The sequence below is a fragment of the Cuculus canorus genome, chromosome 15 (assembly GCF_017976375.1).
Source record: "Cuculus canorus isolate bCucCan1 chromosome 15, bCucCan1.pri, whole genome shotgun sequence".
Lineage (NCBI taxonomy): Eukaryota > Metazoa > Chordata > Aves > Cuculiformes > Cuculidae > Cuculus > Cuculus canorus.
The window spans coordinates 16,663,293-16,690,900 of NC_071415.1; the positions used below are offsets into that span (position 1 = coordinate 16,663,293).

Genomic DNA, 27,608 nt, shown 5'->3' on the forward strand with positions numbered 1-27,608 from the left:
GGGCCTGCTGCCCCCTGCCGGCCCGGAGGGCAACGGGGCGGGCGGGGCCGAGCGGGGCCGAGGGGAGCCGAGGGGAGCCGAGCGGGGCCGAGCGGGGCCGAGGGGAGCCGAGGGGAGCCGAGCGGGGCCGAGGGGAGCCGAGGGCAGCCGAGGGCAGCCGCGGCCCCGGCGGGGCGCTGCAGGGGCGATGGCGGCGGGCGGCGCGCTGTGCGGCTCCGCGGGTCTCGGGGTGAGTGAGCGACCTGAGGCGGCTCCAGCGGCGACGCAAGCCCTGAGGGCTCCACGGGTGGCTGTGCCTCCCGCGGGCATTTCCAGCCGGGTCTGAGCTCGTGGCGCGGAACCCGACGGGAGCTGCGCGGCCGCAGCGCGCTGAGGCGTCTGCGGAGCGAACCGCTGCAGCGACCCCCGTGGAGGGGCTCTCCTGAGGCCATCGGTCCAACCTCGGGCGGATTTCCACCCTCGGGGTTGATAAACCCCTCTGACAACTCCTAAGCCGCTACGTGCTGCCTCTTTCCCTCCAGCGGTCCCTTTCCCCCGCGCGGCTCCGCTTCTCCCCCACTTACCGGAGTCAAACCGCCTCTCCGAGCTGCTGAAGGAAAAATACCGTCACCTCTTCATCTGCAGTTGCTGTATTTTTGTATTATTGTGTTAGCAGATGAGATCCAGCTATTTGTTCAGTCAAAAAAATTACAAATGGATGATAAGTACGGCTGAGGGAATGCAGCTACAATGCAGTTCGTGTGTTAGGACGCCTCTTTCCTCCCAATCTCCCTTTCACCCCTAATGCTCTACTGACTATTCTGGTGGTTCCCAAATGCCCAAAAGCTTTTTTCATTCCCAAATTATTTTTTCTTATTTCATATTCAATAAATGAAATTCCCTCTCCTTTTTTCTGTTGTGATACATGTCACTTACATGTCACTTGTTATGATACAACTTTCACTTTTTGAGCCTTTTTTTTCTCTTTTCTACTTCCCTGCCCTCCAAAATGCTGCTGCTGAGTTCTCCCTCCCTTACCTGTGACACCACACTAGTCTCCAGCAGCCGCTCTGCTGCCAGATGTTTTTGACATTTGGAACGCTAAACCAAGTTCCTTTAACATTAGCAACTTGCATTACCTGGTGAAATTCTGCATACATTAGCTTTACTGTCTCATTTCTGTGTTGATTCTGTGACAGGACTGGAATCAGACATGGTATACGAACACCTGGTGCTTTGAGAGTACAGTCATTGCTTGGATCCCCTGTGCCTATCTTTGGATCTGCTTTCCTTTCTACTACTTGTATCTTCGACACAAAAGCAAAGGCTATATCAGGATGTCCCACATCTTCAAAACCAAAATGGTAAGGGTAGAGGATGGAGATGATCCTGACATTACCACAACATTGATGCAGAACTTAGTTTTTTAAATCATTAACTCTTTTCTGCTGATCCATCTCTGTGTTTGCTTTGACATTTGCAGACTCAGGTAAAGTTAGGTCAGTATAACTCAAGTAACGTTTTAGGAAGAACTAGCATAAGATCTTCTCCCCTGTACTTCCATTTTGTTCCCTGCTGCTTCTCATAAAACTGTTCCAAACCTGATTTTCCACCTCCCCAGTCTTACCGCCCAGGCTGCTTGGAGCATTCAGTTCAGTAGATCATCCCATCATTGTTTCAGTCCATTCCAACATGTGTTTGCTCTCTCTGTCCCAGGTCCTTGGATTCCTCCTGGTAATACTGTGTTTTTCTAATGTCTTCTTCGTACTGTGGGAGATAACCCAAGGAATCCCACGGGCTCCAGCATTCTTCATTAGTCCCACTGTAGTGGGAATCACAATGGTAATTCTTCCTTTGTTTTGTCTGCATGTGGCTCAGCTTAGCCCTCCTGGGGCAGACCTTGTATTTCCCATGTTTCTCAGTAGCTTTCAGTTTTAGCCTTTTAGGAACAATACTGCAGCTCTGAACATCTTGAAATGTCTGGACAAGAAATTAACTGATTTTTCGCTTATTGTGTCCATTAATGTTATAATAATATTTGGCATTCCATTACCAGCTATTTATTTGGACAAATTTGTACTTCCTCACAGATCCTTGCCATATTTCTTACCCAAGCAGAAAGAATGGCGGGCATCCAGTCTTCAGGCATCCTGTTGATTTACTGGCTGCTCTCAGTGCTGGCTGCAGTTGTGATGTTTACTTCCAAAGTCCAGCATGCCCTGGAAAGAGTAAGTGAAATCATGTGTCTTTAACATGCAGGGGTGTGAAGTCTCTCAACAACAGGGCTCTTTTTGCCTCTTTTATTGTGAGGTGGAGAAATTCCTCTCTTAAGGTATGTACTGAGAAAAATGATTGATGACACTTTGGCATCTCCATCCATGTTATTTCTTTCAATGTAGGCAGAGCATGGTTTTCGGAGAGCTAGGCACAATTCATATATGAATAAAAGCAAAATGGACATAAACACTGCCAGCTAAAAAGTGACCTTATAGCAGATTTTGTATCACTGATACAAAACTGATATCAGTGTTCTTATTTGGGTGTTTGCAGTGACTGTGGAGGAATGCTGGCTAGGTTTACACATCTGAAGCATTGTCAGTGGCTGTTTTCCTCAGGCACACAGTTGTACCTTTCCATCACAACAAGAAATAAACAAAAACTTGTGTTACCTGTGTCTTTAAGTAATAAAGGAAAAATGTGTAGCCACTAAACAAAAGAAAGCTGGGAACTTGCTTGTCCTGCTGTGTTGAATGATATGCAGGTACCAGGCTTCTTGCAGTAATAACAGTTTGCGGCTTCTTGCTATCAAAATACAGTTCCAAAAATATTTGGACCTTTTCCTTTTTTCTCTCTTTCTCATTCACAAAATTAATTAGAGCGCCCTTCATGGGGCCCATTGAACACACCATTTATAATAAAACCCAGCAGATGCTGTATTATATCAACAACTCATCCCACTAGGTGAGCAAGAAGCTTCTGTCCCACAAAACACCCAAAGTTCCCTGAATAATGATGCCATGTGGACGTCTGACTTGACTAGACTGCTGTAAAGCCACTGTTACTACAAATAATAAATGTATCTGTTATTTAGCATTTTCTAAATTTTCAGTTTCAGGAGTTGCCTATTTAAGTAGCTCTACATAACTACAGTTTAAAGAAATGCACCTCATGCTTCAAACCAACACTCAGAGCTTATGGCTGGTAAAACATGAGAAGCTATCTTTATCCGCTGATTTAGCATGAAGCCTCTTAACCTCATTCTCAACACTACTCTTGTTTCTTAGGGCTTCCTGGGAGACCGTTTCCGCCACGTTACAACTTACCTTTTCACCATCCTGGTGCTGGGAGAACTTGTGTTATTCTGCCTAGTTGATCACCCTCCCTTCTTCTCTGAAGTTGTCAACAATCCTGTAAGTGTAATGTAGCTTATACATTGCCTTATTGCTCAAACGGGAATTTATATTTATGGGGATACACAGGAACTCGAGTATTTGGCAGATGCAAGATGCATCATTCCGTGTAATGGCTGAAGTTTTAAAAGGTAACCAGCAGAATTTGAGATAACAGTACTCTGTCTCTCTATGTGTGTTTTTAAAAACTAAAAACCTCATCTATCCATACTCATTTTTATTTTTATTGAATCCAGTAGGTAGGGCTTATACTGCTTCAAGAAATAAATGTCTTTGGGTATGAAGAATTATATTGTTTGTTCCTCCATCTGAGACATACAAAGTCTAATTCTGCAAAGTCTCCCAAAGTCATTGATCCTCCACAACCCGCTGTCGGTGTCAATGAATGGGGTGTGTTTAACTTCTTCATTGATTTTCCTGGGGAAACACACAAGGGGACTATATTCGTCTGACACGTGCCCTTTTCTATATATAAATATCACCCATGTTTTTCCTCCCATCAGAATCAGTGTCCCGAAGCCAGCAGCAATTTTCTTTCCAAAATCACATACTGGTGGTTCTCTGGGTAAGAAAACACAGAAAAATACATGGTTTGTTAGAATATCAGAAAAAAAACAGCAGCGTAAGAAGAGATGTAAATGACAGCCAGTAGGAAATATCTCAGCCCCCGAGTTAGCTTATGCAGTAAGGTTTTAAATTCTTTTCCTGGGGACTTGAGGTATTCTTCTTACAAGATGGAATTATAATCATTTAACACTTTTCTCAAAGTAGTTCAAAATACAAATTTGTGATTCTAGATAATGCTTTTCCCCATTCCAACTTCCATTGGAATGGGAAGCCCTCCCAATCTTGAAGTAGACCTCAGCAATCTCAAAAGATCACTGTACACCAAGCACGGCCCTATCTGCCTGCCAGGCCTTGCTGTAACAAATACTGGGCAAGGGGAAAGCAGTGAATAAGGACATTGGCCCAGCCTGCTGCTTAGTGTTCAGATATAAAATGATTACATACCTTGGGCCTAATGTCCGCTACAATAAAGCCTCATCTGTGTTTCACTGAGCCACAGAGTAAGTTAAACTGAACTTTAATCCCCACTGGCCAAGATCCAGCTCTCAGCATGGACTAGAAATTAGGGCTTAGTCACAAACACTTATCATGTTGACAGAAGATAGTGTAGGGATTTGAAGCAAAACTGCTGATCGTGAACACTCATATTTGTTCTGGGAAAGGACAGTTCGGTGTAGTGTATTAGCTAAATAAGTCCCAATGTGCTCACTGTGGTGCACTAACTTGAAACATATCTGTGTTGAAAATGTTACATGCACTACAAATACTTCTGTGCTTACCTTACAGCAGTTTGTCTGTTCTCCAGGCTTCTCCAGAAAGGCTTTAAACAGTCCTTGGGGGTGGATGACTTGTGGTCAGTGAGGAAAGAGGACTCCTCTGAAGAAATTGTTGCCTGGGCTGAAAGAGAATGGAAAAAATGTCACAGCAGAACCCAGCAGTGAGTGCTTCATCTAAAGAGTGCATCGTGGGCTCAGCTAGGCAGTCTCTTTCTCCCTTGCCTCTAGATGATATAAGAAAATACCCTCACAAGTGCTGGTGTGTCATCTCAAAACTGGTTTTAATCCTCTCCATTCCCCACAGAGTGCCAGACAGACTGCTTCAGCACACATTCAGGCTCTGAACATATGCTTTGCTAGGTGCTTCCCATCTGGACCAGAGACTAGTTGAAAGATTTGGTCTCACTGAATTACTTGTCCACTAAACAAGAAGAAAAAAAAGGATAGCATACATAAAATGGTCCAAGTAATGTTCTGCTTTGAAAACTTGGGGGGCTTTACTCTTCAGTGGGTGAGCACTCAGTGAGCGAGTTCCTTTGTGCAAAATCTGATTGTAAGTGTTGAAATCTGCTGGAGAACATCTTTCCATTTCTGGGAGCACAGGATTGCAAGTTTTTTGTGAGAGAGATCATTTTTTGATGAGCATTTCTACTGGACGTGGCATGAGACCCAGTGTGAGATATGTAATGATTTTTTGAAAGCACAAGGTACCCAAGCTTTCTCCAATTGAGATTAGCTTTCTCATTGTTTCTTTCTTTAGAAAAATAGAGTCTGCTACATTTAAAAAGGGTCAGAAGAGTGAAAATGGCATAGGAGAAGCTGAAGAGACAGAGCTTCTACTGCAGTCGGAGCACAGTCGGAGCAGACCCTTACTGAAAACATTTTGGAGTATGTTTGGAACCTACTTCCTTCTCGGCACTGTCTGCTTAGTCATCTGCGATGTCTTCTTGTTCTCTGTTCCAAAGGTACTGAGGTATGTACAGATTTGTGATATATTTTTATCACATGTACAAAATTGCTGTGTCCATGCATTCATACAGAGATGTGTATGCCAGCACCCACAGAGGTAGACGCAGAAACACTTGACTTTTGAATCTTCTATTGCTGATTAAAAGATTTGGATTTGTGTTAAGCCTACAGTCAACTCAGTGGGGAAAAAAAACCAAACCACTGGCTAAAGCTGTGCACACTTTCTCCCCTGCTATATTCCAACAGCAGCAAGGACAGGCGACACTAAGCCTTTTGACAGCTTTACTAGAACAGGAGTGAGTTATTTGATGGTTCTAAAATATATCACATCATTTACACAGGCTGTCAACCATTTGATGTAGCCTTAAGGCTCCGTGTTCCCTGACTAATTATAAAGCACGGCTGTGCATCCTACACATCTTAAATAACTCCTTTAGTCAGTTGACATCATGCTTTGTGGATTGAGTTGGTACAACACAAACCTGCATTACAGTATATTTTCAAGGGTAAAAATCACTTCTTAGTCATTAAGATTAAGAGAAGTTTTGGAACGCTCAATTACTTCTTTAGATTATAGTTCCCAATTTGCGTATTTCTGACATTCATGAAATTTGGGAGCCACTCTTAACACTGAAAATGAGGTCTTCTTCGAGGAGATGCTGAGATCAGAGATTGCTTCAACCTGCTAAATGTAAAAGATTAGGATATTATTGGATACTTTCCAGTTCTTCTATCATTTTACTGATAAACATCAACCAGAGACAATACAGAAAAAATCCCTGTTATTTCTGTATATTTTGCTGTGACTTGCAGCCTTTTCCTGGAGTTCATTGAAGATCAAGAAGCGCCTAGCTGGCATGGTTATTTCTATGCCTTCACCATGTTCCTTTTGGCTTGTCTCCAGACTCTGTTTGAACAACGATATATGTACATGTGTCTTGTTCTGGGGTTGAGACTGAAAACTGCTGTAACAGGGCTTGTGTACAGGAAGGTAAGTCTGTAGCTTCCTTTTCAGCCTCCTTTGTTTCTAGCCATGCCTTAGTAGCGGTGACATTGTTGGTACATTGTTCTTAACATGATCAGGGGAGATGTTATTAGAAACTATAATCCTTTTAAGATGTAATTCTGTGGTATATTCATTCTGAACAGTATGTGAGAGGCATCTTACTACTTATTTTTCAGCTTTTACCTCAGAAGGAAAACCAAGAAAAGGCAATAGGAAAAAGCAACATAAACTTTCTTATGCTGTAGATTATGGTTGGGGAAAGGAGTAAATTCTTCTTCTTAAAGTGAAGTCACATATCCAGGCACAAACAGAGCATTTTTGGTAGCCAGGACTGGACATTTTTCTCCATCTCTTATTTTTCTTTCTTTATAAGGAAAAGAAAGTTGTTTGATTTTTGCGCTGAAGCTGCTGTTTGATGACACCTTTTGTTTCTTCTCTACTCTGTCTAGATCCTAGTTATGTCAAATGCATCAAGGAAAGTAACAAATGTAGGTGAAATTGTTAATCTGGTATCTGTTGATGTCCAGAAGCTAATGGACCTGATTATCTACTTTAATGGAACCTGGCTTGCTCCTATTCGAATTATCATCTGCTTTGTCTTCTTGTGGCAGGTAAAGTACAATGACAGTGACTATCAATCCATTTCTAGTCTAGGTATCAAAGGAAAAAGGAGGTTTCAAAATTCTGCTTAGAGCTTTGCTGGTGTGAATAACCTGAATTTGCAGTATTTTTCTTAGCTCTATAGTGTGGTGGGTTCACTTTTCTTTTTAGAAGATAAGTTTATTGGTATAGAATCCCTACCTGGACCTTCACTTCTCTTTGTCACCTGTGTATTCAGCATTCAGTCTTTTGTAGGGGAAAGAGCATGAGTATGGTCAATCTGAGCTGATTGAAACTTCTGCCTCAGATTGTCATCTGTCACCTCTCTTTCCAACCAAAATGTGGTGACCCAGTGCAGGCTGAGAATCCAGTTCCAGCTCTTCAGCATATATTACAGAATATAAAGGGCAGTAGTCTGAAATAGTAACTTGACATACTTCATCCTGAAGCCTGATTAGTACAAGATTAGTGAAAGAGTTTGAAGCAAAGTTATGTAATATCCAAAAAGAGTATTGGATGCATTGAATTTCATAGGTATCAAGGAGTTTAGCAAGGACGAAACTAAACCTGAATTAGAAATATATGATAATAGTCTAAAAGGTCCTTGTTTTCCCCTAATTCAATGTATGGTGTTTTCTTAGCACGATAAAGCCCTGTTTCTTAGTCTCTGGCTTTGGCAGCACACCAAATGGAAGTATGAGCACTGCAGAGACAGTTGATTCCTAAGAGCTTTCCAGAAGCATTGGAGAGCTTCCTTTGCTAATGAGGATGCACTGTGCCTTGTACCTGGCATGATACTATGGCCTTGGAAAATAAGTAACCATGGTATAGCCTATCAAAAAATCATCATCCCTTTTATAGTGATGTTGACAAGCTGAATGTCTTTGCATGTAGTTGGAGCATAATTAATGCTTTGTTTGCTGGTGTCCGTAGAGCATTTGTGTAGAGAATACTTTTCTCTCTGTGTAAAACAGCACTTACTCCTCTAGCCATCTGTAGAAACAGGTAGCTAAACCATGAGAAACCAGCTCTCTGTTTTGATATGCAAGTTGTTATTAACCCTAGTATCCAAGAGTACGTGGCACAATATAATGCTCCAATTTTGTATCACTAGTTGATGTAAATTCAGACAAGCTGGGTTATTTAGTTTGTTAAGGGTTTGGGTTTGTGTTTTAAACAAAACCTGGTTTTGTTTCGGGTCACTTACTTATGCCAGCCACAAGATGTCCTTAACACATCTAAGATCAGATGAGCAGAAACAGAAATTACTTGAATTTCCAACATGCTTCTGGATGACTTTCAGCACTAATCTAGTTCCTAAAAGGGAAGCAAATAAATTCAGCAGAGCATGATGACAGCAGTTACTCCGCCTGGAGACTTAACAGTCCACAGTGCTTAGGGAGCCCAATTCCCAGGAAAGGCAAAGGCAAGATTTAAGTCTTAGCCATGACGGATGCCTGGCATAAATTCAAATAAGAGGAAAGGAGAACAAGGGAGAATGGAAAACAGTCATTTCTAGTAATCACCATAAATTCTTCCTCTTTCCTTTTCTTTCCGGCAGCTTCTTGGGCCATCTGCCTTGACCTCGATTGCTGTATTCTTTTTTCTTTTGCCTCTGAATTTCATGATCACCAAGAAGAGGAGTCAGTTTCAGGTACATTCTGTTTCATAAAAACAAAGTGGTTTACTGACTTGAATTATGCTAAGATATTACTTTTAAATCTAAGTTAAAAGCTGTCATGTCCTTCCAGGAAAGGATCACGTGGAACTCAAGGCTACTGATGATTACAGTAAGCATGTTGCAAAAGAAAACAAATAAAAAAGTAGTATTGCACTGAAGCATATCACTAACATTTGTCATCAAGTAGTGGCTTAATATTTGTTATTCATGCTGATCATGACAGTCTGTAGGAATATAAGAAGATCTGAAACCTGCAAAGTTTCTTGAAGTTTAGAGAAAACTCTTGCATGGTTCACTCTTTTACCTTGTTTGCCCACCTTTTCTCTCTGTTTAATGTACTGCCAGTAAAAATAAAGCTCTGAAGATGAAAAGCAAAATATTCTCCAGCCTGGAAGATTCATAACCTAAACAGTGTACAGAGCTGAGCTGCACGGACACTTATTCAGAATGCATAGGCAGGAGTAGGGCGTGTTTTTCAGAATAATTGCACTGTTAAACATTCAACCTCTTAAATTACAAAACTCAAATATTTGTTACAGGAAACCCAGATGAAACATAAAGATGAGTGGGCCAAACTCACCAATGCCATTCTCAGCGATATTAAAGTAATCAAAGCGTATGGCTGGGAGAAAACCTTCATGGAGAAAGTACTTGGTATCCGGAAGCAAGAACTTCAGGCCCTAAAAAGATCTCAGATTCTCTTCTCAGCATCACTAGCTTCTTTCCATTCATCAACTTTCCTGGTGAGTAGTTCACCTTCCTACACGTGCTATTACTTCCATTTTCTTTATATTCCTGTCTGGACAGATTTTTTTCCTGTGGGACAGCTAAAGAAAATGTCTGCCTAGAGGAGTTTGTGATTTCACAGGAGTTGCTGAGCCCCAGAGGAATTGGCCACAGAGACATCTACAGTGTCTTAACAATTCCATGGACAAGTTGCCTGGTCTGGCAGTGTGCTCCAGGCTGGCTGAGCCTGCTTGGCAAGAACCACCTAGAGAACTCTAGCTAGACAGAGTTCATGGCGCAGTCAAGTACCTGCAGAAGCCATTTTTGCACTTACTATTGCAGCTCAGCCATGTGTTTTCCATGGGAAATGGCTGTGCTTTCACCTTGCTGAAAGCTGCAGCGCCAAAACTGCCTTAAAGCAGAACAAATGTCAAATGATCAAACTTGGTTTTGTCACCAACATTCAAGAACTTTGCCTATGATGTGGGTACCTAGGATTGGTATCGCATGTATGGGTGATAGCCTGGATTTAACTAAATATGTTCCAGAGTTTTTAGGAACAGGCCCATCACCCCTGAACAATTCTCTTCCCTGTATGAAGCAAATGGCTTGGTTTTTTTTTTTTTGCTCCCTTCCAGATTGCATTTGTCATGTTTGCTGCCTACACCCTGGTGGATAACACGCACGTCCTGGATGCTCAGAAGGCCTTTGTATCTTTAACACTGATCAACATCCTCAACACTGCCCACTCCTTCCTGCCATTCTCCATAAATGCTGCTGTCCAGGTTAGTTGCAGGATGTGTTCCTTTTTCTTTGGCCATAAGTGTTTCTTTACATATCATCATTAACAGGAAAAGATAGGGATTTTTTAGGGCTTTGAACATCAGGGATAGCTATTTAATTTCACTGTGTGAACAGAAAAGAAACACAGGGAATGTAGGGATTTTGCTAAGCTAAGTGGAAATAAAGGCAGTTAACATAAAGAAGAGCTGCATTTGTCCATGTAAGCCTACAGCATCTGCAACATAGCACCTAGTCAACAGTCTAAGTGAGTCATCAAGTTGAGTCTTCACTTTGGGTTTTGGCTCTCTTTCTATTCTAAATCTTATTCTTCTGTGTGCACCTTCATTTCAGGCCAAAGTTTCTTTAAACCGCTTGGCAGCTTTTCTGAATCTGGAAGAACTGAATCCTGAGAGCTCAAGCAGAAATACTTCTGACTGTGGTAAACTTCTGTATTAGCTTTGTGGTCTTCTAAGAGGAGTAGCTTCCATTGTTCAACTTCTACTCTTGCCCCTTACTGTCACTGTATTTTTCATGCCTATTTATTTCTAACAATGACATGTAATCTAGCAATTAACTCCTTCTTTTCATACTCAAGGTTAATTTTATGTAATATAAATATGCACTGAAACATAAAGTCACGTAAATAGGGATGTTTCTGTACCTACCATTAGAATCCTTGAGTCATATAGAATGACTAGGTTGGAAGGGACCCACTGGGTCATCAAATCCAACCATTCCTAACACTCCCTAAACCATGCCCCTCAGCACCTCATCCACCCGTCCCTTAAACACCTCCAGGGAAGGTGACTCAACCACCTCCCTGGGCAGCCTATTCCAGTGCCCAATGACCCTTTCCGTGGAAAACTTTTTCCTGAATTGAATTAACAAGTGTTCTATATCTTTTCATGTTTTAGTACCGGCAAGTATCACCATAAGAAATGGGACTTTCTGCTGGGGCAAAGAAAGTTCTCCTTGTCTTAGAAGGTACAGGCTTACCTTTAATCATCTCAGTTCTGTAGGTCCAGGTGGATGCTGAATGAACTAATTCCTCAGGAACTAAGTGAAACCAGTATGGAGTACCTGGAGGCTTCTCAGTTTGCTTCATATTTAATGTTGAATTCTGAAAATATATTATGCAGTCAGACAAAATGTTATCTTGGTTCTATGCCTAGGAGCACATAAATGGAAAGGTGCCTGTATTTGGATGTTGCCTTAGTATATGACAGTAAGAGTAGCCCTGTGTGACTGAGGCCTCATGTATGAAACAAGGAGGTTTAGTTGGTATATCTTTATTGCTTCAAGACAACAGCAAAGATTTTGGTAATTTTCTTTTTAAAACATGTACCTAAAAGGTAACAAGAGACTAATCTTTTCTCTATAGCGTAGATCTTACTGTGCCCCAAGGCTCCTTGGTTGCTGTAGTTGGCCAGGTGGGTGCTGGAAAGTCCTCCTTGCTGTCAGCATTACTTGGTGAGCTGGAGAAGACAGATGGCTGTGTGACCATGAAGGTAAATTTTCCCAAGAGTTTGCTTCTAGTTGGACTGTCTTCGGGAATAGTATTAACCAAGGCATCAGGTATTTGATGAAACCCCATTATTGCTGAATTTTAACAAAAGCTGTATGTAACAGCCTGCATCCAACTACCTGAAGGTGCTTAAGACCTCCTGGATGACCCTGGCCCTTAGCAATGGGAATTGGAACAGGAATTCAAAGATCCAGTTCCATTTCCCACTCTGTGAGCTGAAGTGGCATCCTGGTAAATCGTGTTATGTACTTGCACCTCTGTTTCCTCCTCTGAAAGACAGTGAGAGTGTGGGCTTATTTGCAAAGCCCTCTGAGACTTGTCAATGGTGATGGTCATTCCAGATTTCTACAAAGCTAATTAGCTTTATAAAACTGGGAGAGCTTTTCTTCAAAGATTGGTTTCCACAGTGTCAAATTGAGCGTATTAAAAAGAGATTGCTTACCATTCTTCTTCTTCTGTTTTTATAGGGCACCACAGCTTATGTCCCCCAGCAAGCTTGGATACAAAACGCTTCAGTAGAAGATAATATTCTCTTTGGGAAAGAGATGGATGAAACATGGTTCAACAGAGTGATAGATGCTTGTGCACTGCAGCTGGACTTGGAGAACTTCCCTGCAGGGCAGAAGAGTGAAATAGGAGAGAAGGTACTGCCTTAGGTTTAGATTTTGGCCAACTTTTCCATCAGCAGCTACAGCTTTGGGTGTCCTGCTTAAAACACCTACAAAAGGTCTAAACTTGCAGGAGGAGGTGTTCAGTAATTTCTGAAGTCAGACCATGTTGTAATGGGATCTGAAGCCCACTTCCTGACAGTTAACCTAACGAGAGATATGCCTAACACCAAATCAACAAATCCAAGTCATTTTGGGGTCCTTTTTAGCTCAAGAGAAGCTGCCTCTGCATCTCAAGAGCCTGGCTGGGGCGGGGGTCGGGGGGTGGATGCAGAAGAGCTGATTTATAAATAAGGAAGTCATAAAAGCTCAGTGTAAAATGCAGCCAAGAATTGGCAAATACGCTGTAGCTTTGGAATGAACAGTGTCAATACATTTTTACAGGGACTAAATATATCTGGAGGGCAGAAGCAAAGAGTGAACCTTGCTCGTGCTGTGTACCAGAATGCTTCTATGTACCTACTCGATGACCCCCTCTCAGCTGTTGATGCCCACGTTGCACAGCACATTTTTGAACATGTTCTTGGACCCAATGGCTTACTGAAGGACAAGGTGTGTTACGAATCCCAAACTGTAAGAGACTGCAAAGGATATCTAATTATCAGGGCCCCTCAAACATTTCCAGTAAGGTAGGATACTTACTTTATCAAAGGCTTTCAAATTCTTTTTCGCTAGTGGCAGCAGGTATTACTGTTAGTGACAGTGGAAGCGGAACGGGTCCACACAGCACATGGAAGTCCTGCTGTGAAATCTCACCTAGGAGGATGAAGACTGAAAAGTTACAATAGGTACTCCTGAAAGACTGCTTTTATCCTCACGCAAACCACATGCCTAGTGCTAGCCTTAATTCTACAGCAAGTCCTTTGATGTTCTGTCAACATTATCCTTCTCCCCTTTTGGTATTTACTTCTATTGTAGTTAGAAAGACCTGTCGGATCTCTTCCAGCTCATTTTATCTTACTGTAATGTCTCATCCCATCACTTTTAAGTAGTTCAGTAGCACCTTTACAGTTCTCTTGACCCAAACGTTTATCACTTAAACTTCAGTCTTAAAATATATCTTAAACACTTCTCTTCCATTATTTTTTGCATAGGTTGCATTTTGTATTGGTATTTCTCTGCTGTCAGGTAACCTGGATAATAAATCTAGTTACATGAGAAGGGATGCTAGGGCAGCTCTATTTGTTTCATGGTATGAATTGCTTATAAATACTTCATTTACTTTCACATTGTAGAAGAAAAAGAGTTAATTTATTTCATTAGGAAATCCAGTTAAAACAGACATATGTGATTACAAATACCTTTGTGTATAAATTGTTTGCAAGTATGAAAATGTAATTATTATAAAAGACTGGCAAAGAAAGAAGGTATCAGACTTAAGCAGTACTCAAAGAGCTTGATTGTATAATAGAAATATGGAACATGCCGATTTATTATCTAGGGAAAAATATCTTTCTTATGTTCTGTCCTACGTGTAATTATCTGTGCAAATATGCTCAGAGATATGAAAAGGAGCTGCACTGTAACTCCATTCATGTTGATGAAAGTTTTGAGACACAGATTTGATTCTGAAGTACTTACATCAGTGACAATAAATGTGACATACTCTCCAGCTAGCATGATCCTACTTGAGAGCTTCCGGCTGAGGGGAATCAACAACACGGAACTGGGTCAGTGAGCCAAGCAAATGGTCCTCCTGCACACAGTGTGCTAGCCTGGGACTTCAGGCTTCAGTCCCCATCCTCATTCTTCTGTGCTGTGCATGACACAAAGCAAGTTGATTCACTCCTCCACTCCCAAGTTCTGCACTTTCAGTGTGGGCACAAACTCGTGCTGCAAAGATAAACTTCATTGAAGGAAACAGTCAGAAGTGATATGAGTAAATTGCAAAAATACCTCCACATTAGTAAAAATCATAGCAGACACTGAGTACACGTCTGTCTGCAACAGCTGGAGTGAGCAGGGAAACACCAGAACAATTGGAACTGTTGTTCCCTTCCCTTTGTTCAAGCAGACTCGCTTGTTGGTGACACACACGATCAACATTTTGCCTCAAGTGGACAACATTGTTTTTCTGGTGGATGGAACGATCTCTGAAATTGGTTCCTACCAAGAACTTTTACAGAGAAATGGGGGCTTTGCAGAATTTCTTCATTCACACATTCCTGCAGAAGAGAAAAATGGTTTTCCAGGTAATCTAAATCAGTTGGAATCCTTCTTCCTAGGCCTATCAGTCAGTTGTTTCCCTCATATTACACTTAACATTAAGGAACTTGGGGGTGAGAGGGAATCTCCTGCTGTTCTTAGTAGGAAAGAGGGAAAAGAATGAAAAACTAGTCTTATGTTTGTTCTATTACGGACATTTAAAGCAGAGATCCAATCACTGTGAGCTGTCGCTTTGCGTGGGAAAATTTGCCTGTCAATTGAGCTGACTCATCACCTTAAAATTGGTTTGTGAGTAAAGAGATCCATCTTAGTAGACAATGACGTAGTAAACAGAATTACCCCCTACATGCGCTGTTCTTCAAGCCCCACCTTGATATTTCTACCCTTAAAAGCAATTCTTTGTAATGAATCTTTCCTCTATTAACAATCTGTCAAAGGCTGTACAGGACGGTACGGGATTCTAAAGCATTTGATTAAAAAAATGCATTTATCACAGCTATAGGAGACACCAAAGGCACCATCAGCTCTAGAAGTGGTCATTCACAGGAGAGGCTCTTTAGGTAAGCTTAAAGCTGTCTCAGACACCAAATAACTTCTTCCAAAAGCCTATACAAGCCTAAGTGGAGGCTCTTACTAAGTATGATACAAGTTTGGGACTGATCTGTAAATTAATAATATGAACAAACAAGCAAAACTCAAGAATAGGTAAGAAACTGCTCTTGAATCTGGATAGTGACTAACATTTCCTCTGTATCTCGCAAAGAGCCAGAATTTGTTCTAGAGTTAAAGCACAAGGCGTGTTGATGCATTTGCTTGCTATTCACTTCCCAGTGGGGCTGGAAGGTCCAAGTAATTCAAAACAGCCACAACTAGTGAGTGCTTAAAGCCTCTGTTTGTTAATAGCTTGACAGAGTATAGTCCCTGGGATAGAGGTTGGGATTGCTCTGGAGAGCCCTGAAAACTGCAGCCCTCAGAATAGACATAGGGGTGGATGGGTAAAGATAACCAGCTTTAGAATACTCGTTACCTTGGCTAAAAACTGAGAGGATTTCTTTTTCTTTATGAAGTGACAGTTCAGCCAAATCTTCTGCTGTGGGAAGGGAGACCATTCCTCTAAGTCAAGACTGTACTGCTGCCTCAGCCACCAAAGGAAGATTAACAAAGGGAGAGAAAACTCAGCATGGCAGGGTAAGCACAGTACCTTCCTGTACAGGCGAAGACATGTACCATGGGTTAATTACTGGCCCACTCACGGCAGTGCCTGAGTTAAACCAGTGCAACTCCAGAGAAGTCAGCTGAGCTGTACAAGTTTGCCCTATAATTAAGACAGTCATTTCAGCATTATTTTACATAGCACCTTCTCTGCAACTGTACCTCCCTGGATGCCCCAATCTCAGCACTGGTTCCAAAGTAGGAGTAATGTACATACATTGCAGACAGCACATTGTGGAAGTGAGAGAGAAAAAAACATAATTTATGACAACCCAAGGAGAAAGATCCCAATTCAAGAGTTGACCTGAAGGGGGAAAGCACCCTGAGGCAATCAGGGTGATGGGGGTGATAACAGGACAGAAGAGGTCACGTTACAGGAGGCTTGTAATCTTGAATCTGTCCACAAACTCTCAAGGCTGGTGGGATGGGGCAGAAAGGCACATCACTGTTCCCATGTTGCCCAAGGGATACACCTCAAAAGGCTGAGGTAAGGAGCATTCTGTGAAAGGAAAGAAGATGATGTGGGATTCCAGCTGGGAGTCATCAGGCATGGATGAGGTGTGTATTTAGGGCGATTTGTAGAAGCAGTAAATCATGGGGAGGAAAAGAATAGTTGAAGCTACACACTGGAGAGGAGAGAAGAGGGAGAGCACTAACAAGTCAGACACCCCAAAGGAGGCAGCTCTTCCCCTAGGGAAGTACCGTATGAGCCGGACTGGGATCTCCTCGCCTCTGCCAATCAGCAGTTACTCACACATGCTGTCGTCAGTGGGATACACCATAGTTCTCACTCACACCAACAGGAGAAGAAAGCCACTGCTAGGCATAAGGAAGGCCTTATGTGTGTTCCAGTAACACGAGCCTGTTGCACTAATGTTCATCAGTTGATCATAACTCATTAATACCATGGATTTGTTTAAGTATGGCTTCATTATGCATCCATGAGGAAAACAAAAAATGAGTTAACAGAGTTGCTATGGCCCATATTACCATTACATATTACCAAGTAGACATGCTATAATAGATCAGTCCTTGATTTGAAGCTGCTTTTCCTTGCTAACAAGCTTGATCCTCTCAACTTCTCCTATTTTTCCCCAATTGTTTCGCTCTAGGTTAATGTTTCGATTTATGCAGCCTACCTGAAGGCGACAGGCTTACCACTATGTGTGTACATCATTCTGTTGTTCACCTGTCAGCAAGCTGTGTCATTTTTTCGTGGTTACTGGCTCAGCATCTGGACAGATGACCCTGTCCACAACGGAACACAACAGCACACAGAGCTGAGAGTTGGAGTCTTTGGTGCGCTAGGAGTCGTTCAAGGTTAGTTAACTTACTCATCTAATTCTTCCATGTATTTCCATCTCACTTTCCTGTATTCAGGATGTTTTCTCAGAATATAAACAAGTGCTTACCCACTGGCTCTTAGCCTTCTGGGCTTTTGGCACTAGCCCTAAAGGTTTGGCATAGGGCCTAAAACTACACACTCTGATGCAGAGAGAGAATTTCTAAGGCAAAATATTTCCAGTGTTACTGCCTGAAATTCTGCTTCATGGTATGCTAGAAATGATCTCATGTGCCTTTCAGCAGACCACTATGAGTGGTGTCTTCCTCTATATTTCCTGATAAAACTGAATGACCTGAGCCCTTAGAAAACATTCAGCAATTGAAGAACTACAACATCCTTATTTTTCTACTCTTGCCCCCTTATATCCAACAGCTATCCTTCTTCTTACCCCTTTCCATCCTCCAATGTAAATGAATCATATCAAAGTGTGAGCATTGGCTTTTCTCCATGCTGAACAAAATCTTGGGTTAGGTCTTCCAAGTGTAAAAAGAGAGAAAAAGAGGCAGTTGTGGAACTCTACATTTCTTTAAACCTTTCCCTTTAGAAATAGCCACAATTCTTTTCATCACTTTTTAAAAAAAAACAAACACTTGTTTCAGAACAGAAATCACATCTGGAAAAATCTCAGCCCAAGTGAAAAAATGATTGAGAAAGCTTTGAACTGATGAAAAGAGTGGGAAGGATTGGGTACCCTTCAGTGCTAACAGTGAATCCAGAGGCAGGAAACCTAAGGCTTTGAATCATTCAAAGCAATCATAGCCAAGCTCATTTTGTCAAGAATAAATAATTTGTCCTGTGTGCTTAAGTTGCTGAATCCGTGACTCCCATCCAGCTTGCTTGGACGGTCTTCCCCTCACTACATAAAGGGTAGTTCACCCTTCAGCTCTGAGGCTTGGCTTAGTGGCTGCCAAAGAGAAATTCAGTTCGTTTCACTAGTATAGCATCCACAGTACTAAGTGAAAATCATGACTTGCAAAGGGGAACTCCAGGGCGAGTTTGTTCAGACCTAGTAATTATTGTTATTTTTACATTACAGCCCTGGTCAGATTTGCCTCCGTAGCAGCAGTGCTTCTAGGTGGCGTGTTAGCATCACACAAGCTGTTTCTGCAGCTGCTGAGGAACGTGGCTAGATCCCCAATGGTCTTCTTTGAGCAAACACCCATTGGAAACTTGCTGAACCGCTTCTCCAGAGAAATGGATGCCATTGATTCTGTCATCCCTGACAAGCTCAAGTCCCTGCTGGGATTCTTGTTCAACTTGCTGGAGATCTACCTTGTGATTACAGTGGCTACACCAATGGCGGCAATAGCCATAGTGCCCTTAACTGTTCTTTACGCTGTATTCCAGGTAGGAGCTCACAGTGATACACAGACAATAGGGGCTGAAGCAGCACGGCTGTCCCCCTGCAGAAAGCCTCCTTCCCTTTCTTAGGAGAGGAGACATGCAGAAAACAGTTTCATCTTCTCAAATTGCATCTGAACAAGAATAATGTGGGCTCTTCCCACATCACCTCAGCACTCCAAAGCATCCCAGAGACCTCACAAAGAGGCTTGTGCTTTTCTGATGTGCAGATCAAATCCCACCTAGAGCTACATTCCTTCTGTCCGTTACTGTAAACAAAATCACATTAAGACAAAAGGTAATTTTTCCTTTCCTCCAGAATTCCTCCGCTGCTTTTTAATACATCCACATATGCCATGCAGCTTTCCCACTGGGCTATGAAACCTCAGACTCTTTGCCAGCTAAGACTGAGCATGAGGCAAGGGCAAATAAGGGTGCAAGTACACCTCTGTTCTCCATCAAGCAAAGGGCTGGTCTGCAAGAGAATGTAAGTTCAGAGGCTTTGGGAGTTCAGAGTACCCTGGCTCCTTTGCATTAATTAACATTAAGGTTGTTCTTAATGAAGATAGGACATAACACAGGCAGAAACGCTACCTCACATTTTAGGGACATTTCCTACCAGTACATTAGGTTTTATAACACTAGGAGACTAAGTACTTGTTGAATGCTTCCCAAGTTTTCTGTGGAGCTCCTCTGTGCAGGGGTAAACTTTCTAATCACTTCCCCTTCAATTTCCCTGTGTACCAGCATTTCTACGTCATCACGTCCTGCCAGCTGAGGCGCATAGAGGCTGCCAGCAGGTCACCCATCTACTCACACATTTCAGAAACTTTCCAAGGGAGAAGCGTGATCCGTGCTTACAAAGGCCAAGAGAGGTTTATTTTGAAGACCAATTTTCTAGTGGATGAGAATCAGCGAATATCCTTCCCGGGAGCAGTTGCTGACAGGTACAAATATGCAGTGTAAAGAAAATGATACTTTATTCTGATGGCCTTGGTCAGTGGAGATGGCTGCTTGTGGGGCTTGGGTGGAGGAACACAGAAGATGAGACAGGAATGCATGGTGTTTTGGGGGTAGGATAGCCTCTTTCGTTGCCACTCACCGTGCGCCTCTCTCTGGCAATGTGCCCCTCACGCAACCGAGTGCTCCCATCTCTGCTGTGGGGCTATGCACACGCACGCTGAATCACTGCGAGAGGGATCGCTTGGTGTCCAAAGCACAGGAAGCTGTAGTGCATGTGAGGCACATCTACGAGATAACTGTAGTGCCAGTGAGGCACATCAGCACATGACACAGTGCAGGAGACCTGCAGCATATGCAGAACCCATCAGATAGTAGAGCTACCAGTCATGAAACAGGTGAAAAGTACCAGAAAGAACAAGAGATGTTAGACCAGCTCATCCAAGCAGCTGTGTGCTGGCTGCTCTCATCCAACAGGCCTTGGCAAAAGTCCTTACAGAGACTGTAAGTCAGCCAGCTGGGACGGACTGGAGCCATTCATGAGCTTCAAGGTGGCTGGGTAAGAGCAGCCAGGTCACAACCAGAGCTTTCTTGAGCACCCTGTACCCCAGCAGCTCCACAAGTGTTTTGCAAAGTCATCACAGATGGTGTTGAGAGGAAGGAAGAGGGCACCCAGCAACAGCCCTTTACTCTCCTTTTGCAGGTGGCTTGCTGCAAACCTGGAGTTTCTAGGCAATGGCATTGTGTTGTTTGCAGCACTGTTTGCAGCAGTGGGCAGAACGTATCTCAGTCCAGGAACCGCTGGCTTCTCCATTTCACATGCTCTTCAGGTAACTCCACATTTAATGCTAAAAGCAAACTGCATTTTAATTTCTAAGAAATCATGAACTATTTATGTGGCTTTCCAGATGTCTTCTACCAAACGCTCTTGTTATTGTTGAAACCCAGAGCATGTGGAGCGCATGGCCCCTTTGGATTAACACACACAAGCCATCTTTTTCTTCCTGCATCTAAACTCATACTTCAGGTCACAGCATGCTCTGAGCAGCTGAAGCAAGGTCTTCACTGTCAGTCTTATCTGCTTGTAGACTGGTTACACAATAGCCTAAGAAATAGCTACACTATCTCTTAACATCCAGGTCGGTAGCATTTCATTCTCTATAAAGGTGCTGAGAAGCAGCTGTAGGGAGAGGAGGTTAGACTCATTAAACACAGCTTTACAAACTTGCACAAGGATTCATGGTTATCTTTTAGGCTTTTAAGGGGAGATTTTTGAAGTGATTAGGTGATGAGGTCTTTATAAATAAATACAAAGTACCAGATACCTCCAGCACAGGTCAAGACTTGTTTTATCTGCCCTAATGCTTCTGCTTCTTTCTACTAGATAACTGGTGTTCTGAACTGGATGGTGCGCTCCTGGACGGAAATAGAGAACAACATCGTTTCTGTGGAGAGAGTGAGAGAATACTCGAGGACTCCTAAGGAGGTAGCTAACCAATTACTGACCCTCCTAGCAGAGATTAACATCTCTGCAAACTAAACGAGTAACTTTTCTGTTCCACTTGGACAAACGCCCTAATTTTCCCCTTCTAAAAGTCCAGTTATATTTCCCTTAAAGAACTGCAGCTTTTGGTTTTTATCAAACTGACTGGACTTGGTTTTTAATCTCTGATCATCATTATTTCTTTAAGACAGTTAAGCATTAGATTGCTATTAAAATAGCTTCACTTGGTAACTTCTCTAGGAATGAGCCATATTTTCTGTCCATATTTGGAGTATGTGTTTATGGTGTGAGTTCAGATGCAACTCTGATAACTGATGGCAGCTAGATAGCCTGTTAGCCACTAAAAGTCTCCAGTGCAATCATTTTTTTTCTGTAATCATTAAAACTTTTTCTTCATATGCTGCCCTGAGATCCTGCTACAGGAGACTTCCACAGTCCTGTTTACAGGGACATATAAATCTGTTTTTATTGAGCCACTCATAATGTCAGAACTCTTGACTTGCCAGCAAGTGTTTGTCTTCATTCTTAGTTAAGACAAGTGGCATATTTACATAAAGTAAAAAGTAAGCATTTACTGTATGAAAATAGCAGGCTTTTTTCTCTTTTGGAAACAGTAAATAGATGAGGAAAATTTGACATTGATGTCTTCATAAGCTTCCCATTCCAGTATGGACACTTGATTTTGCTAATTTAAATCAGCTTTATACACTGCTGTTTGCTTTCATCTATGTAGGCACCCTGGACTCTGAATGGCAAACTTCAAGATCAAGTTTGGCCCACGGAAGGAAGAATTGAATTTAGGAACTACAGTTTGCGATACAGGCCAAATTTGGAGTTAGCACTGAAGCAGATCAACCTATCCATCAATGGGCAAGAGAAGGTAAGCAGAGCCACTTGTTTCAGAAGAGCTACGAAGTGTGAACGGTGCTTTGCAAGGATCAGATCTGGTCAGAAACAGTCCCTGCCTCACACCAAGGTGTAGTAACTTGTAAGTGTGAAAACTGCAGTAAGGTGTGAGCACATCAATCACACTGCAGACCTCTGCTAGTACAAAATAGTGTTGCCAGGATCACTGCATACACTTCATGTTCTTCTGAGTGAAGTTTCATTTCACAGAAGATTAGCAGAGTTACAGCAGAGGAATTAACTTCTCAAATCTAATGCCACATCAAGGCCCTATTCTAGCTGCCAAGTCCTGTAGTTATTCTTCCCATCAAAGGCCTTGAAGATTCCTTTTCATACGAAACAATTACAGTTTATAAATTATTCCCTTTAAGAACGTGTTGCTAGATTACGTGGATCTTGAACAGCCCTGAAGGTTTGATCTGTGCAAAGCTGCCCATCTTCCAATGGCCAAGAGGCCATGACAGCCCTGTACAACTGTGGAAAACAGTCAACATCAAAATCAAAAGCTTGCTATTGCACTTTACAGATTGGCATTACCGGAAGGACAGGAGCTGGGAAATCTACTCTTGCTGTGGGATTGCTGCGATTAGTGGAAGCTGCGGAAGGAGCAATCCTAATTGATGGACTAGATATTGCTCAACTAGGTCTCCATGACCTTAGAACCAAGATAACTGTCATTCCCCAGGTAGGAAACTAATTTCCAAAATACTTCTGCAGTGTTGTTAAACCTTAGCTCCTACGAAAGGTTTATGAAGATTCTGTGAGAGGAGGGGCGTTCGGAAATTTCAGAGTTGGAAATAACCTGTACACCATTCTAGTCTCCCATCCAGTATAACATTAGCCAGAGATTTGCACCCAGCAGGAAAAAAAACAAAGAGCTCAGTTTTATAATTCATCTCAGGAGTTGTTTGTACTGTCTCTGTGCTCAGGATCCAGTTTTGTTTTCTGGCTCTCTAAGAATGAATCTCGACCCATTAAACCAATACACTGATGCAGACATCTGGACAGCTTTGGAACTGACCCAGCTCAAGGACTTTGTGGCAGATTTACCAGATCAGTTGGAATATCAGTGCACTGACCAAGGGGAAAACCTCAGGTACCTTATCTGGAGAAAGCCAGCGGCAGGGCAGCGCCAGCCCCTGCGCAGGGAGAACACACAGCTAGCGGGACACACAGACTAAGCCGTTAAAAATAGAAAAACGGTGCCCAGACAGCAAATTGCTGCGTCATTGCCCTTCTTAGCAGCATGAAATCGAATCATAAGACACCAAGTGGTAGACCTTTGAGACTTAATCATGCTGGAGGCTTGTGTTGGTGCAGTACTTCAAATGCTGGAACCCCATTCTAAGAACAGATCTCCTGGGTGATACAGTAATACACTCCCTTCATTTCCTGAGGTGGTTTCATGCTTTACCTGCAGAGCCACCAGCCTCAATAACTCTTTTAAGGAAAAGGAACAATCACCTTTTCATTACTGTTTTCAAATTAATCACTTATTCTGACCCAGGGAAAAGTAACTACTGCTCTCCTTCTTTACCATCCCTCTTCTTACTTGCAGCACTGGTCAGAAACAGCTGGTTTGTCTGGCCAGAGCACTTCTTCGGAAAGCCAAAATCCTCATTCTAGATGAGGCCACAGCAGCAGTAGATGTAGAAACTGATCTCCAGATTCAGTCCACACTGAGGACTCAGTTCAAAGACAGCACAGTGTTAACAATAGCTCACCGGATAAACACCGTCATGGACTGCGACAGGTAATATCTTCAGCCACTTTCCTAAGGAGGAAACCTAAGGACAGGCGACCCATGTAACTAGAAAACCACAGAGTGTTAAGAGAACAGCAATTTCATTTCTGTCCTTTTCTTGTTTAACCCTCAAAGCTTTGCTTTAGAGATTGTAGGAGCTATCTTATATCAGCTAGGTATTAATAGTTTAATTGAAGACCATTTATTCACTTATATTTCATCCTTTGTTATACCACCTTTTCCCGCACTGATAGCAAAACCATGGCTACAGCTCTGCTTCATCTTAAAATCTTCAAGCTAAAATACACATTCACAAATCTTACTCCAGTCTCAGTTGCCAAAACTCCCAAAAACTCAGTACTTGAATAGTCACTCATCAGAAACTTATTACTATCCCACAGTTGTTTCCCAGCTGAAAAGCTGCTGGAAAGCGTGGCTGAATAGCAAGCAAGTAGGGAAATGTATTTTAGAAATAAATAGAAATAACTGAGTTTATTACAGCTGCTGGTGTATCCCCAAGCTTACCCTTCTATTTTAATGTTTACAGAATTTTAGTCTTGGAAAACGGTCGGATAGCTGAATTTGATACTCTGGAACACTTAAGAGCTCAGAAGGGACTGTTCTACAGACTGATGGAAGAATCAGGCCTTGCATGACTCACTCGCAGAGTACACCATAATGCCACCGCTATCAGGAATAATTGATCTCGTAATTGAGTTACCTTGGTTTCACTCTACAATGACTGGCACTCAACAAAATCTTCTTTGAGTTACAACTGCAGTGAGTAGATGAAAAGGGATGACTTGTGATACCCGTTATTTCTGTAGGAAACTTAACAATTCCATTTCAATTATGTTTCCAGATACCAAAACTTCACTTGTTGAAAATGAGCCAGAACTTGGCAAAACAAAAGCAAACAACAAAAAAGACCACAATATTTCTGATTTATACTATAAATGGATAGCAAATATACTGCCATACTAAAGCTTACCCAGATTATTTTTAAAAGCCTACAAAATTTCATGGATAGCAAACAAGAGTTTAACTGGTGTCGTGCAAACTGTTTACAGCTTGTCCTAAGTTCCAAGCAGAACAAATTTAGTCTTTTGTAGTGTCTTAAGGACTGCTTGCCTGAGCATTGTTCTTGCACAGACAGAGTGAGCTCCAAGGCAGTGGCTGGATCGAGTCACCCCAAGTGCAAAACCACTGGGGGAGCAGGGAGAGGAAGGGGGATGCCACCGAGCACAAAGGCGTAGAGCAGCCTGCGGGCTGCCTGCTGTCACAGCCGGGGATGAGACCCACTCCGTCTCTTTCCCCGTCAGCTTTGGAGGGGCCCCGAGTGACTCGTGCTGTACAGAGGGCAGACAGCGCCTAACCACAGGCTCGCTGACACGGGAGAGAGTCACTCGGCTGGGAGTGGGCAGCAGAACATCATTCCTTCCGCTTGAAGGCCTGGAACAGCTCTGCTGCCAAATGCCAGTTGGTCACAGTGGAGCATGTCCAAATGCCAACACCAATATTTCTGAATTTAATATGGCCACAAGACATTCCTACAGTGGAAAGTGCCTTTCCCAATCCCTACAGCGCGGCAGTCCAACAGATGGGGAAAACAGCAGGAACTTGCCTGTCGACCTGGTTCATTTCTGGTTTTCTTCTTGAGTGCAAGTAGACCTCCTGCACGTGCCATCCCGGCACTGCAGAGCCTCTGGCATGGTCATCTTTCAGGTGTTACTTTAACAGACTGAAGTGGCAGCTGAAAGCAAAGCCTTTCTGGGTTTCCTGCAGTGCTGAGGAGCTGCAGTCAGAGCTGTCCCCAAGTCTCTCCTCAGGAATCACAAGAAGACAATGTGACAGACAAATCACACTGTGAGACACTGCTGTTTACTCTGACATTTGTTAAAGTACCTCATTTTCTAGAAAGCTAAAATAAAAATAGAATCAAGCCTTGAAACGGGTCTCTTCAGTAAGCTGAAGTACATACAGTATTAAAAAAATAACGGGGGAGGGGATGGGACAGTTCAAACTGGTAAAGAGTCAAAGCAGGCCAGCAAAACCCTGCTGTTTCTTCTCTAACAGCTGTTCAGTAGCCTCTTCCCCTGTGTTAAGGGCAGTTCCTTCTAGACAAGTGCCCAAGATATCAAAGGCCAATGCCTGCTGCCATTCTGATGCTCAGATATCAGGAGAGGCATTTTTTTTCCCCTCTTTCTCCGGACCTTACTCAAGGGCCAAGACAAAAAAAATTCAAACAGATACAAGTTATGAGCATTCCGAAGGTTCATCCATGGATCTCCAAACCAGGAGCATTTCAAACCAGGAGCATTTCAAACCAGTAAGGTATGTTTTCTTTTTAAACTAGCAAAGAGAAACAGGAGTGCCCCTATTGCTGGGGAATTCTGAAACTGACATCTTTTACTGTATCATAACTTCTGGTATAAACATCTTTTAAAAGCTCACTCTCCATTCTTAAATTGGTAATGAAGAGAGAAAGCAACGGAAGTAGAAGATAATCAAAACCTACTTTCACTCTGGTAATCTTTGAAAGGGCAGAGTTTTGCCATTGGCTTGCACAACGTAAGAGCAAGCAAATATAGCATCAGCTTTCACAGATCAAGCTCTGCTGAAAGGGCAAAAGAAAAGGGATTCCCAAAATTACATGTGACAAAACTCCCTGTGCTTCAGACGAGCCACAGCACCCAACTTTTATTTCCAAGTGGTACAGTGAGTAAATGACAAATGGGGAGCTCAAGCCTCAACAGAAAAGGAGATCTGGCAGTTGGTTAAAGCAAAATATATAAAGGAGTTGTGCTTGGAGATATCATCCTCCTTTGAAAATCTGGTTTAAGGAACAGAAAGTGGCGTTTAAAAGGACAGGTCTGCTGGGCCATTGCAAAGATACTCCTCCCTAGACTAGACTAGTTGAATTATGCCATTAGCAGTAGAGGTAACGACAGCAGGCCTGGAACCATGCTAACAGCCTATTGCATAAGTTGCTCAGAAGAAATTTTAAATACTAAGAAACAAACGAGTCTGCTCCAGTACTCTGATTGTCTAGAGCCGATTGAGAGGAGCGCCTGGACTTGCCCTGTCTACACTTTAGCAGCATTAATTTGTCATAGCTATTGTGCAAGTACAACACACACAGAGCAGCTCTGTTTAGCTCTGCATTACTTACCTCCTCAGAGTCCAAATAAAATCCACTAATCTTAAGAGAGTTTATTTACATCTCGGTGGCTTTCCCATTCTCTCTGGTTTTCCTGTGGAGCAAAACAAGTTTTTCACTGTAGATCCAGGAGGGACTCTAGAGAAAAAACAAGTTTTTACCTGGACTGCAGCAAGAACACGTGACGCCGCAGGCATTTCTGTGGGAGGACCTGTTTTTCCATCCACCTCCTCACAGCCAGGCCAGGCCACCGGCAATGGAGGCAGAACCCAGATCTGGAGGCTTGGGAGCCAGGAAACATCCCTGCTACACAGCCCTCAGGAGACAGCCCAGCGCAGGGAGCACCTACCTGTGGTAGTGTTTCATCCTCACAAAACCACAGGCTCCACACAGGCCACCTGCTCTGCCCGTTCAGCCAGCACAGGATTCTGGGGCAATTCTATGAAATGAGGTCAGGAGCTTAATTACTGCTTACAACTTTCACTGTTCCTGTCATCTGTCTAATCGGGACATCAAGAGTCAAGGCTTTTAACTGAAATTACTTTTTTTCCCCCCTTTCCTTTTCCCTCCTCATTTAATG

At 42.7% G+C, this 27,608-nt stretch overlaps 1 protein-coding gene and 1 long non-coding RNA gene across 3 annotated transcripts; one reads left to right on the top strand and one right to left on the bottom strand.

Moving 5' to 3' along the window:
- Positions 1-79: 79 nt before the first annotated feature.
- Positions 80-26,969, top strand: ABCC6 (ATP binding cassette subfamily C member 6). Of its 2 annotated transcripts, XM_054081011.1 has the most exons (31): positions 81-229; positions 1,179-1,343; positions 1,696-1,821; positions 2,070-2,207; positions 3,264-3,389; positions 3,893-3,954; positions 4,762-4,893; positions 5,493-5,705; positions 6,515-6,692; positions 7,157-7,318; positions 8,869-8,961; positions 9,528-9,731; positions 10,353-10,499; positions 10,849-10,936; positions 11,412-11,481; positions 11,879-12,005; positions 12,490-12,666; positions 13,075-13,242; positions 14,705-14,882; positions 15,353-15,416; positions 15,924-16,044; positions 17,181-17,388; positions 18,450-18,760; positions 19,502-19,701; positions 20,418-20,544; positions 21,099-21,200; positions 21,952-22,098; positions 22,651-22,809; positions 23,054-23,220; positions 23,683-23,877; positions 24,416-26,965. In XM_054081011.1, exons 1-31 carry the CDS (start codon positions 188-190, stop codon positions 24,522-24,524), a joined length of 4,506 nt encoding a protein of 1,501 aa, XP_053936986.1. In that variant the 5' UTR covers positions 81-187; the 3' UTR covers positions 24,525-26,965. The 2 variants fall into 2 exon arrangements, 1 of the variants encoding a protein (XP_053936986.1); XR_008452501.1 differs by lacking the exon at positions 23,054-23,220 and having other exon boundaries at positions 80-229; positions 24,416-26,969.
- Positions 2,063-12,592, bottom strand: LOC128853761 (uncharacterized). The gene is made up of 7 exons (XR_008452506.1): positions 12,465-12,592; positions 11,494-11,617; positions 8,834-8,968; positions 8,515-8,624; positions 4,736-4,853; positions 3,303-3,950; positions 2,063-2,198 (listed from the first exon to the last, which is right to left on the bottom strand). It is a non-coding gene; the product is annotated as an uncharacterized LOC128853761 (long non-coding RNA).
- Positions 26,970-27,608: the final 639 nt, after the last annotated feature.